The sequence below is a fragment of the Aricia agestis genome, chromosome 21, assembly GCF_905147365.1.
Source record: "Aricia agestis chromosome 21, ilAriAges1.1, whole genome shotgun sequence".
NCBI lineage: Eukaryota > Metazoa > Arthropoda > Insecta > Lepidoptera > Lycaenidae > Aricia > Aricia agestis.
Genome location: NC_056426.1, coordinates 4,173,381 through 4,187,236, shown reverse-complemented (window position 1 = coordinate 4,187,236; position 13,856 = coordinate 4,173,381). Strand labels below are relative to the sequence as shown.

The window sequence follows — 13,856 nt, the reverse complement described above, 5'->3', positions numbered from 1 at the left end:
TCGTGCCGAAGCATGGCTCTCCCACATATAAAACTTTTTTTATTAAGGCACATTTATACGACCATCGACATTTTGTAGCGAAAGGACAGGTCATTTCGGTCTGTATATAATTGTCTCTAAAAATGGTTTTTGCGACTAGTCAAATTATGTACAGTATGCGGACTCAATATAACAAAAATCAATAATCAAACACAGCATCTAAATGAATTGTGGGACTATGATAACAAAACGATATAAAATTATAATGTCTATAGTTTATGCATCGTATAGTTGCACCTCGTCGTTTCGGAGACTGTTTCTAACTTCTAAGTAGGGTGTTTTTTGTGACATATCTGTATACATTAAATGTATACAAATTTTGTGTTATAGGTAAGCGAGTGGTCAGCACGCCAGAAAAATCAGCCTACAATAATTATTCGCAACAAAATTACACGTTCATTATAAAGGTTTGATCGGAAAATTCGCGAACCATAATTGAGTCCGTTTCGAGATTACCGATCTATATTATATTCAACGATGCATTTTCAATACCATCGAGTGCCTTTGTCCGTATATCCACAAAAGTATTTTTCAATTCGCAAATAGCTCTATAGGGTTTTGTTCGCATTGAATGGAGTTTTTAATAAATATTGTGTAAATAGATTTTTATTTATTGACTTGTTCGACTCTTTTATTTTCATTGGCGATTCTGGCTGTTAACTTGATAATGTCTGCCATTTTAATCGATGTGGTCTCGGTATAATTTGTATTACCATTTCCTATTATATGCCAAGCTGATTTGGAGTGCCTTCTGATTATTTAATACCTAAAAGACAGTTTTTCGTTTACCATAATATATGATAGAACTATTTTGGTGTTTCACAGGATCTTTGTCGAAATTGAATTGATGTTGGAATTGTAGAATCATGATATTGGTGATATTTCTTTTATATTTTGTCTCAATAAGTGTGCTTTCCTTTAATTTATACTGTTTAAGTTTTACTACAATATTAATTGTATTTGAATCTTGAGCTCAGTACTCAATGCGGTTTTGCTCGATAGTTTTACTCCAAATCGAGTAATAATTACTGTGTGGACCGCAAAACTCACAGCTCGAAGGCTCGCATCGAGCCGGCACGATGGAATTAAATATATAGATTTAGAGTAAACTATCGAGCAATGCTGAATGTGTGGACGAAAGCCCGAGCCGCGGGTTTTGCTCTACGTTATTACTCGATCGAGCAAATCCGTATGTGAGTACTTAGCATTACAATAATGATAATGATTACAGCATTTATTTTCTCATTCTTTACTTTTACTTCTTTACTTACAATTATTACGTTTCGAACTCCAAGAAGTTTTATATTACATAGGTTCAAATTCAAACCAATCTCCGCAGTAACCATCTCAAAAATAAATCATAAATTATCGAAACTCACAAAACTCTGTTTTGTTTCAGATTAATGAAGCCTCACGAGATGTAGGCGGAAGGGAAGTGAATTGAAGATGTTGAGAATTTGAAGCGAACGTTTCTGGATTCAGTTAGGATGGTTATTGTAACGGCGGCCGGGCACAGGAGTGGGGTGGATAAAGTTACGCGAATGAAACAAGAAAGATAAAGGTAAGATAAAATGAAACAGAATGATATGGGTCATAGAATTGGGATAACAACATGGAAGTAATATTAAGCCGCCATTCCACCGCGGCGCACGCTGTGCACGGCCACGCGGTGCACGGATTTATAAGTTTGACTACGTGGATCAACGTTTCCACTGCAGCACACGCTATTGCACACGGCCACGACTATGTAGAACTGTAGTGCAGCACAGTTTTGAATACTATGTACACGCTTTCGTGTATCCCGAGCACAGCATGCGTAGCGTGGCCAGCGTTGAGCCACCATATTCGAGCAAGCTACGTGAGTCAATTCATGCGTAGCGTGTCCGTGGGTTGCAGTGGATACAGTCACATATATTTTCTTACAAAGCGAAGCATGAGCACGTGCGTAGTCTCTCCGTGCGCTGCGGTGAATTGGCGGCTTTAAAGTTGATTGTACCTTACTGATCTTCGTTTATAATTATTATTATACCATTACAGACAGTTCAGATATCAGTGAAACTTTATTGAAAAACGAGTGCTATAATTTTTTAAATTATATAACTGGTTAACTTATCTATAAAGGTCAGCCTACAACGTAGCGCGTAGATACTTTGAGATGAACTTCTAAGTTATTATCTTATATATAAAATTCTCGTATGACAATGTTAGATGGAGGAGTACGGTAACTAATTACCGTACTCCTCCGAAACGGCTTTACTGATTTTTACCAAATTTTACATGCATATTCAGTAGGTCTGAGAATCGGCTACTGGGTTCTTTTTGTATTAATAAGTGCATTTGTTGAATAAATAATAGTAAATTATTACAACTCGAGACTGACGGCGGCCATTGTTTGTGCGACGGGATAGAGGTGGTCGTTGCCATGGTGACATACTTATTTAGTCACTTCAATAAAATAATACGGGCGAAATACTTTATATGACAAAGAAACGTTTGCCGGGACAGCTAGTATTTTATAGAATTTACAGATTATAACTTACACGTCAGCATGTATAATGCAATTGAATACAAATTTATAAAGCATCTCACGGCATCTACGCGTGACGTTGCGGTTTAAGCTGAGCATTAAGCAATAAAGTAACAATTTCAACGACGTAAAATTTCACTCCAAGTCCATATCTAAAGATACAACAGCCTGTTAGCCCTTTCTCCATGGTATCCGTACGCTGAGGGCTGGGTAATAAAGTTTTATGGAAATGGGAATACATTTGACAGTATTGCCATAATAACGGAATGTAATAGAATATGCCAATTTGGCAATTTGAATATCGAATAACGATATAGTGTATTAAACGGAGTGTGACGCAGTTGAGCATCATTATATAACATTTAAGCTACGAATAATAAAAACTAAGGAAAAGTAACTCCGTCAAAAAACATGCTCTACAATACGTCTTGTCAAAAATGTGTACCAATAGCTATGTCCACACTATGCAATTTCATCTTCAATTTTCGTCATCATCTTTTTATTCAACTTTCGTTTGGCATATTCAATAATTGAATGCGTCAAAATCCACCCGCGTTGGAAAGAAAAGTGTCATATAATAGCGTCGCGGGCATGCCTCACGTTCGCTATTGACTGCGCTATAACGCATGCCCTTGACGAACAGAAAAAGGCACAGTGTGGACAAAGCTTTAGGTACACATTTCAATACAATATATTTTGCAATATTTAGGTGGCCTTGAGCGGGGCTGACCTTACATGACAGTTCAAAAGGAACCAAATTTAAAACGGCAATAGCATGAGATTACTTTTCCTTAGTTTTTATTATTTAATATTTTGTATCAATCTTTCACCCTACTTCGCCTGAAGTAAGAGTCTTTTGCTTCTTCTTTCTCCTTTAGATCTCTCTGCCGTACCTTAGATGCTAAAACTACTTTTTAAAGTAAACATTTAAATTAATTTGTTTTGCTTTAATATTTATTTAGGTTTCTTTGGCATACTTTATATGCTAGAAGTACTTTTAAAAATTGATTTATTAATATTAATTTAGACATTAGACTGTGTAGGTAAATCGCATTTTAAATAGGATGCTTACTGCCGCATTCAGAGACGAATATTAATTACTTTACTGTAATTAAATGAAGATTTTGACAAAGTTATAAATATTCGTTCCTGATGCGGCAGTTAGACGTGTAATGACTCAAATAAAAATACATTTTTCTGAGACATTAAAGTTTTTAGATCGCGGATTCTAGGAAATGCTATTGTATTCTATTGTTGTCGCGATCACCGGTGCTCCTAGGGTCAATTTATTTTATATAAATTTAGGAGCAGAGTCGAAGCGCTTCGAAGCGTCAAATTCGCAACAAGTCGAACGAATGCGCGCGGATTCGCCAGAATGCCTATGCGCGCGCACCAAAAAGCGTCGGTCGAGCGGATTCGCGGGAGTGCGCGCGAATGCGCGCGCCTTTTTAAATTCTCAGAAATAACATGTGCGTTAATGCTTTGGATTTAAAGTTGAATTTGTTATGTTCAGTTTTGATAATTCGCTTCGATGCGCTTCGACTCTGCGCTAATATAAATTGACTCTTATGGGGCTTGAAGGATTATCGATAGTTTAAAATATGTTTACCGCAAAACAACTCGCAAACACACCTTTAGAATGGATTTTATCTCGCGATAAAGTAAACTCTGCACACTTTGCACCACAATAGCTTCGAATTCGTGCGGTCCTGAATTTGGAATTGAGAAGTTGAAATCGGGTAATGCTGTTCAGTGTTCAATTTAACTTGAAAATCCATTCTGCTCCAACCTGTGCATTTTGCCTATAATTGGGAATATGCAGCTTGAAAATTTGACTAATTCCAGTTTAAGTTCTCTCCTATTCGAAATTCAAAGTATGTTGGATTAATAGGAGACATTGTTGCTAAGTAAATTGAGGTACAAACTTGTGTTATCTTGTCTTTTAATAATTTATTATATCCTTAATAACTAAATTAATATAACTCTTTATTACATTATCTTTGCTTTCCCAGACATAACTTCTACTCATGGAATAACTATATAATATTTTTGTTAGTTTTCATAATCAACAAACATTTATCAAATGAGAAAATCAAATTGATGCTTTGACCTTGCCCAAAGAAAAAAAATATGCGTACCTTGATTAAAAAAACCTAGTTTTGAACTTGCCACCATTTTCCAGACCACCCCCTATGGATCAAGTAAATTTGACAAGGAACGAGACGGGCAACGCGACGGGCGGCGACGAAGAATGGCCCCAGCTGGTGATGTTCAAGTTGAGGACGGCGGTGCTGCTGCTCATCGTCATCATGGCGGTGCTTGGCAACCTCCTGGTGATCGTCAGTGTGATGAGGCACAGGTAGGTGATGTCCAGTATGATGAGGCACAGGTGGGTGATGTTCAGTGTGATCAGGCACAGGTAGGTGATGTTCAAGCTGAAGACCGCGGTGCTGCTTCTCATTGTCATCATGGCCGTGCTCGGCAACCTCCTGGTGGTCTGTGTGATAAGTGAATCACAAAGGAATATCATTGATTTTCTGAACGTGTACTAACAAAATCAGAAGGTTCAACTACACGAGAAAATTAAATAATATTGAAGAATAAGTTATTTCTAAATTCTCACGCAATTGAAATCTGTAAAATCAGTATAAATTTAGAAATGCATCTACGCGTAGCGTTGCGGTCTTAATTGACCATAAGAGATCATGAATTAAGAGGAGTCCACACCGCCCTTTTTTCCATACAAACGTTGTCCCCTGTTTCCTCCCTGGATAATGCTAGTAGAGTTATAATTTTTTTCCTGAATATCTACGGCCACTAATATAATGTCCCTATGTTTTCTTTTTTTTCATAATTTAATTATTAAATAAGATATGAACGTTCAAAAACCCAAAAAAATGGCCAGATTTTCCGCTGTGTTTAAACGTCCAGAAAACAGATTTGGCTAGATTATACAAAAAAAGCAAAACATAGGAACACAGCTCAATCTTTTTTTTAATCTTTAATGAAAAAACTACTTAAATCGGTTAAGTTTTGGAGAAGAAATCAGGGGACAACGAATCGTTGATTTTCTGGATTTTCTGCAGTTGTCTCTATCGCGTTCTGCGGTATAGGCTTGAGGTAAGGGAGACAGCTATAGATATTACACGTACTTTTTTTTCATTTCTCTAGCCCCTGGTGTATCCTCTTAATCGGAACCTGTTTCCAGGAAACTGCGGGTCATCACCAACTACTTCGTCGTGTCGCTCGCGTTCGCAGACATCCTTGTCGCGATGGTGGTCATGCCTTTCAACTTCAGCGTGCAGGTCAGTAGGATTGCCCCCGTATTTATTTTGCCCCTGAGTAATTCATAATTTTGATTGTTGTGCCTTTTTTTGCATATTTCATTTAGAATATTTAATAAAGGATATTTGTTTATCGTTTTGTTGGCAACAATAATTACTGTAACTAAAATCATCATTAGTTATTATACTTTAACCGCCGTACTCAGACACATTTAATTACGATTAACCTTCAATTTAATGTTAGTTTGACTGATAATGTATAAGGCTTATGTCCAAAATTTTTAATTAATTACATTTAGGTAATTAATGTTCCACTCTGAATGCAGCAGTAAGTGGTGTATATTTGGTTTACTATGTACTACACTATACTACTAATAATAATAATTATAGTATTTTTATTTATTTTATTTTATTTTATTTTATTGGGAAAACTTACAGCATATAATTATAATGGTAATGATACAAATTATATAACGATATGCCAATAACAACTTTTCGCTGGTGAGAAATAAATTTAAGCTAAAATTAACATTTCAAACATAAACTCCTGACGAGATACAAATCACTTACTTACTTAATAAGCACTTACATGAATTGAGGTAATCTAAAATCAATTAAAATGTAAATTATTATTTAAGCAAACTACCAAATTTGTTAAATTTTATATAACATGAAATGGTTGAGAGATTAAACATTGTTAGCTAATGAAGCAAATAGTACTCAATATAAAAATAATTATACATAATTAAACACACAGCAGATGGTACAATCCTTTAGTATTTTACTTTTACGATAAAAAAAATCAATAAAAGTAATTCAATACACAAATTTTATTTATTTTACTTAAAGAACAATAACAAACAGTATTCATAAATTGTTCATAACTTTGAAGTTCTTTTTTTTGTGCCGAGCTATACAAATCTTTGTATGATTCTATCTTCTGCACCCAGTTCTACAACGAGTGGATCTTCGGCCCCGTGATCTGCGACCTGTGGAACTCCTCCGACGTCTACTTCACGTCCACCTCCATACTCCACCTCTGCTGCATCTCGGTGGACCGCTACTACGCCATTGTCAAACCCCTCAAGTATCCCATTAAGATGACGAAAAAGGTGAGCCACTATTTTTTTTAAACGGGCCTTGGCCCACCACACATTCCTACCGCTGTGTCTCCTGTGTCGTCAAGATCGACAGCGGTATCCAACCACGAAAATCCTTTGATATGATCTCAGAGAGCCCGAGGGACACGCTAAAGCTGTCTTGGGACCCGCAACGAAATTAATCATAAGAAGATAAGAGCTGTAGGGAGTATACAGTTTTCCCTCTGCCTGAGTCACTACAACTTTAGCTTTAGTTACAATCAGTGATTTGGTCTCTTAAATATACAGGATTTACTTTGTTTTTCTCGCATTTTTGTATACGCTACTCCCCGTGTCACTTCCAAGAAATTATAAGAAATTCTGCGAAGGAGAGAGAGAGTTCTTACAGTTCGCATTACTGTATTATAAATTAATAAGTTAATAAATAATGATACGTGAGTGACAAAATTACATTTTTATTACGCGAAACAACCCCAATATAATTCGAATCTGTTATTATTATATCTGTATAATATTACTATATACGTGGGAGAGCCATGCCTCGGCACGAATGGGCCGGCTCGACCGGAGAAATACCACGTTCTCACAGAAAACCGGCGTGAAACAGCGCTTACCCTATTCCCTCTTAGAAGGCCGGCAATGCACCTCCAGCTCTTCTGATGCTGCGAGTGTCCATGAGCGACGGAAGTTGCTTTCCATCAGGTGACCCGTTTGCTCGTTTGCCACCTTATTTCATAAAAAAAAAAATTAGTTAATACAATTTTATTACATTAGTGTCTTCTATCAATTCATATACGACTAGGCTATCGCGGTGGGTGTACTTTTATGTGTAAAATAATTTCTTAATGTAACTACTAATCTCGAGAACTGCTGGACCAATATTTTCCTTTATAATTTTATTCTGGAAATATTCGTGAAAGTTCAGGAAATGTTACATTACGAGGAAAGCGTAACGGAGTTTACCAATCATCTGATAATAAGATAACAAGGCAGCAGTAAACATCGTTGACTCATAATGATGAACGAAAACAATAAATCAACTCGGTCCAACAATGAAACAATCCAGTTGCTTCGTTAATTTGAACTTTTCAATCGTTTAATGGCATTAACAACGCCGCAGAAGTGATTTTATTTAACGAAATTACGCGAACAACGTAACGCTTTCAGAAACAAATTCTTTCCAAAGTTGGCGCAATCAAAATGTTTTAAGAGGCTTATTACTTTTCGAATAATAGTTGATTAAATTGTTCAACGTTTTGTTAAACTGCCAATTGTTTCGTTTATCGTCATTCTAGGATCTCATTTGATAAGAATGGGCTGTTCTGTTGTCAACGACGCGACGATTATATTATTCTTGATGTTTGAAAATTCGTTTGATAAGTCGTATCTCAAGCGTTAAGAGCTCACCTGACTCTAAAAATCAAACATCGTCCTTCTCTCTTCACACTCACGCCCGTCTTTCATATGCCAGGTGAAAAAGGACGGCGCGGAATCATCGCAAAGTTAGTTTTACTTGAATAAAAGACGAACTATAATGATTATGAAAAAAGTGTTTTGAGCAAATTTGGGTTTTATCAATACCTTTTTAGATATTAAAAAATATTAAAGAAAAGGCAGCAAACTTCGAAGATCCCCAAGCAAAAATGTGTCTAAAACAAGGTTTTTTGTAAAAAAGAAACTATCGAGCATTTTTTGAGTAATCGTGTTTTCGTCTTGAGCATTTAATCTTTATGAACTGAAGTTACTTGTGTCAAAAAATCAGTTTTCTAGACCTTACAGATTTTGAGATCTAGGTTAAAGTATGTAGTCAAGTTAGGGTCATATGGGCTCTTAAATGATATAATCAGTTTCTTGAATACATTTACAAGTTTTACATGAAATTTTGGGATGTTCAGAGTTATGGAACTTTAAGTACTTATATAAAAAGGGCAACTATCAGATTAGACGTTTTCCAGGGATAAGACCCTAGTTTTATCCCTGGAAAACGTCTAAAACCGCATCTCGAAATCGAAACCGCATTCTTTTTAAATAATTAATTGTGAAAACGTAGTAGGTAGAGTGTGCTATTGTTTATTGTTAGGATACGAGATTGTCATTTTATTTTTATATTTATTTTTTTAAAAGGCAAAAAATTTTGAGTATTTTAAGTTGACTAATTTTTTTGTACATAATAATATATACGTTACATTAAATTCCCATTTCTGCACTTTGATCTTGCCTACATACAAGAGCTAGCAAATTGGGAAACTTGTGTGATATAAACCAGTGGTTTTACTCGTAAGGTTATTTACTAAGCACCTTTCTACCCCATTAATGCGGCAGTGGGTAGTTTGGCCGATCATTTGACTTCGACCCTTTGATAGGACCACAATGATTCACCCAGCATTCATTAGGGCGATGTATTAGTGACATTTATTAAGGAATCGGCTTAAATCAATTTGGGAGGAACGTAATATTCGGTACCATGATTTAACTCATCTTTATAAATTAATTCGTAGGCTGCATTTTAAACTAGGTACCTACTTACTATAATTTACACGTTTCTATTCGTTTTCTGTAGTACCTTTATTGACGGTGAACACAATAGGTCAATGCCTTAAAATTCAACCCGGGATTCCACTCCTCGTGACATTACCTCCTTTCAACCGAAACCTTAGAAATGGACAACCACAAAAATTACCTGCAATTCTCAGGCAAAGGATACCCTACAAATAAATCTTTTCATTCTCAAAGAAAGGTTGAAATGTTAACCTTTTCTTTAACTTTTCTCAATTAAACATAATTTATTAGTAGCCAGGTAATTAGACTCACTTTGTACTATGTAAAAACGTTGTATAATTGTGTTTTAAAAGTTTGTTGGAAACTTAGTTTTTTATTGTTTTAAAAATAGGAATTAAGAAGTTAATTTAAAAAATTTAACGAAGAAAAATACATCTTATATATAAAATTCTCGTGTCACAATGTTCGTTCCCGTACTCCTCCTAAACGGCTTGACCGATTCTCGTGAAATTTTGTGAGCATATTGAGTAGGTCTGCGAATCGGCCAACATCTATTTTTCATACCCCTAAGTAATAAGGGTTGTTCACCCTTAATTTTTTTTTAATTTTTGGAATTATATGACAAAACAACGTTTGCCGGGTCAGCTAGTTATATTATAATAACTTAAAGCCCAACACAAAAACATTGTTAAATAGAAATCGTTAGTTTTCTTACAATGCCTTAAAATTTCATAAGTCAGTGCTCATAGGTTCATTTATTGCAATTTATGTTTTCTTTATAATAAATTAACGTTAATTGCAGATGGCGTTCGTGATGTTAGCAGCGACGTGGCTGAGTCCCATCACCATATCCTACGCACCAATCTTCATGGGCTGGTACACCACCAGCGAGTACATCAGAACCCGAGAGCTCAACCAGTGCGAGTTCAAAGTCAACAAGCCCTACGCGGTGATATCCAGCTCAATATCCTTCTGGATACCTTGTACCATAATGATATTCACTTATCTGGCGATATTCAAAGAAGCTAATCGACAAGAAAAGGCACTCCACGCGCGAGCCGGTAACGCCATGCTTATGCATCGCCATTCCAGGGAAGTAAGTGATAAAAACGGGGCTTTACATATAAATGCCACGACGCCGACGAAAGATAAAAACATACTTAAAATGAAAAGGGAACACAAAGCGGCGAGGACTTTGGGTATTATTATGGGCGCGTTCATTCTGTGCTGGCTGCCCTTCTTTCTGTTCTACTTGTCGACGTCCCTGTGTGACACTTGCGAGTATCCCGAAGTGGTGACCGTGATCATGTTTTGGACTGGTTATTTCAATTCAGCGTTGAATCCCATCATCTACGCGTACTTCAATAGGGACTTTCGTAACGCCTTTAAGAACACGTTGGCTTGCGCGTTCTGCAGTATTTGTCGACGAGGCGCCACTGATTTAGACGCTCTGGAGCGACTCGACAGACGCGGTTCCGCTCAGCTGAGAGTCCCCATTCCTTCTAGAAGAACCTCGGATCTAGCGTCCCTCTGAAAATCGCCTTACAGTGATGAAACATCCACTGTATAATGTGCAATAACTTTTGAAGTGATTCGTAGGTGTAAGTTTATTTTAGTTGCTAGCTTTGACGTAATTTCGTTTGTTATCAGTGATACTACTCGTAACATTGCTAAAAGTAGCATTTTGTAAATATATTTACGAACGCTGGCCTAATCAGGTATAACGTTTGCTGAGGCCAAAGAAGTATTGTAAATAAACTCTAAATGTAAATCTAGAAAAACTAAATGTGATAGATGTTTGATAGACATTTTGTAAAACTATTAGCAATAAGTAGCGATATAGGACGATGTGATTATCATAACCATTTCAATGCACATTTAATGTAGAGTATTGACAATATTGTTTTTACAAAATAATTTATTAATGAAAATGCATTATTAGATATTATATCTGAATGTAATGATTTTTGGTGTTATGATTGTACAGAATTTAGCATAGATATAGGTAAACCATGAAAGTCTAGTCCTTTTAGTACATTCGATAGCGTAATTTATTTGCTTAGCTACGAAATTCTGTTAGTCATAGATAGCTAAATACTAGATGTAAATATTTAAGGAACAAACGAAGGTGAATATAAATTTTAGTTGGATTTGTATATATTTAAGATTTAGGTAAAGTAATGATAATTCATTTTAACATAACTAATATGGGGACAAATAACGCTTCAATAGAAACGAGTAATAAATGTACTAACTTTAACAGAGTCATTAGAGATTGGTGTGTTAATGTCGTGTAGTCCTTGTAACAAGAAACCTTGACTAATGAGTTAAGTTAAAAATATTGAGCATTCAGCAGCCATGAAATCACAAATCCAAGGTGACACGTGGTGTGGAAATACCACGTTTCGCTCCGCCTGTATTTCTAAAGATTATTAAATCTATGTTAGCCTCTTTGTCTCTGTAATTTGTTGATTCAAGTGTTGAAATTTTGTTTACACAAATTGTTAAGCCGTTTCTTACATACCACGTTGGCTTGACTTATGTATTGCATAATTATTTATTTCATGTTTACTTTACCGTATTTGAACAACCGTACTAAAAATGTACAGAATCTTCAAAAATTTCTATAAATCGTCAGATAACTTTTTACCTAAAGAATAAAAATGACACTTTGATATTTTTTTCATGTAAAATCTGTCGAAACGCTAAATTTATTCCAATGTTAAAATTTATCTGACGATTGAAAAGCAGCCCTAAGTTGATTAATTATATTAGCGTCAAGTTTTTTTATCGTCATTTTTGTAATTTTTTTACATTTTTCTTGTATTGTCTGCTCATTATTTTTAACTTGATGTCTTAATGTATATTCAGTATCTCTTATTGAATCTTTGTCAGTGTCCGTATTATCTTCGCTTACATGACTCGTCATTAGCCGCATATTTTGTATTCAAAGTTAATTATGTTTCTTTGTTAAAATGCCATCGAATTCCTAAAAATATTTGCTTACGTCAGATAGAAATATTTTTGGATTATTCTTTTGATTTTTGTTTTAGGTTGTTGTCGATTAGAATTAATATAGAAAAGAAAATAGGATTTTTTTGGCAGCCAAAGTGAACGAATTTCAGATTATTATTTCATTAGGTAACGTTATCAGAAATTCATAAAAAGTTTGAATAGAAAACATGCCGCTAAACCTTTAGAATCGATTTTCAAAAGTCAATGTGTCTTCCTTATTGTTAAGTAATTAAGGGTCAAAATACCAAATTAATAGAAAATTGATTCATAGCACAATTGTAAGCTTCTCTTACATAGAATAGCTACCATAGACCAAGGGTCACTTCCTTTACTAAAATCAAAATAATTACGAGTCATAGAATTTCAATTTAGACATTTTATATGAAGTTTTGTGGCTCGGTTCGGTCATTGGAAAACATGTTGGAAAACGGTCTTTTGACTTTAGTAACGTGATTGGAAAATAATGCTGCAATACTTTCAAGATGACAAAAACATTGGAAGCATTTTAAAAGGTCATTTTTAAACGACAGAGACGTAACTATTCGCGACTTGGATTGATGTAAAAGAGCAGACTGATATTATTTGCAACCACACTCACTAAAATGTTTTCACGCTAGAGGTTTCACCAGAGGGCCTAGACAAGCGGCAAGCGATTATCGTAAACGCTAACGCCAACGCCACAAAATGTATGGGATTTGACATTAGTATTCGCTAGCGAAGCGATGACTTATTGTACGCGATTCCGCGATTTAGAGTAACCATACACAGTTATTCCCTTTTTAACGGGCAAAACACAAGCAATCCAGCCTACGTCAAGACGTCTTCCGGTCGTGTCATCTAGCAACACAGAAAGGCTTGCAACACCAGACTTCCTTCAACTTGACACTTCCTTTATGAACCCACCCCGGCCGGGGTGCAACGGTTTCTTTTATTCAACGTAATAACCTTTTTTATATATCATTAATTTACATCTTAACTTCTAATACACTCCACAAGTAATTAACACAAACACTTATGTCAAATCGCATACATTTTGTTAGCGTTTATGATAATCGCTTGCCGCTTGTCCACTAGGGCGCAGACAAAAAGTTTTTTTTAGACGTTTGAAATCGTTTCTGTCAAATATTCTGACGTGTGAAACATGTATTGTACGTGGGAGAGCCATGCTTCGGCTCGACCGGAGAAATACCACGGGCTCACAGAAAACCGGCGTGAAACAGCGCTTGCGCTGTGTTTCGCCGAGTGAGTGAGTTTACCGGAGGCCCGATCCCCTACTCTTTTCCCTTCCCTACCCTCCCCTATCACTCTATTCCCTCTTAAAAGGCCGGCAACGCACACTGTAGCTCTTCTGATGCTGCGAGTGTCCATGGGCGACGGAAGTTGCTTTCCATC

General features: G+C 35.9%; 1 protein-coding gene across 1 annotated transcript in view; it reads left to right on the top strand.

Moving 5' to 3' along the window:
- Positions 1–12,776, top strand: part of LOC121737732 (octopamine receptor beta-2R) — a 181,730-nt gene extending 168,954 nt beyond the window's left edge. Inside the window, exons 5-9 of the mRNA XM_042129421.1 lie at positions 1,439–1,600; positions 4,749–4,925; positions 5,775–5,871; positions 6,801–6,962; positions 10,252–12,776. Of these exons, the coding sequence (XP_041985355.1) occupies positions 4,759–4,925; positions 5,775–5,871; positions 6,801–6,962; positions 10,252–10,983 (1,158 nt within the window). The 5' untranslated portion in view covers positions 1,439–1,600; positions 4,749–4,758 and the 3' untranslated portion in view covers positions 10,984–12,776. The remainder of the gene's footprint in view (positions 1–1,438; positions 1,601–4,748; positions 4,926–5,774; positions 5,872–6,800; positions 6,963–10,251) is intronic.
- Positions 12,777–13,856: the final 1,080 nt, after the last annotated feature.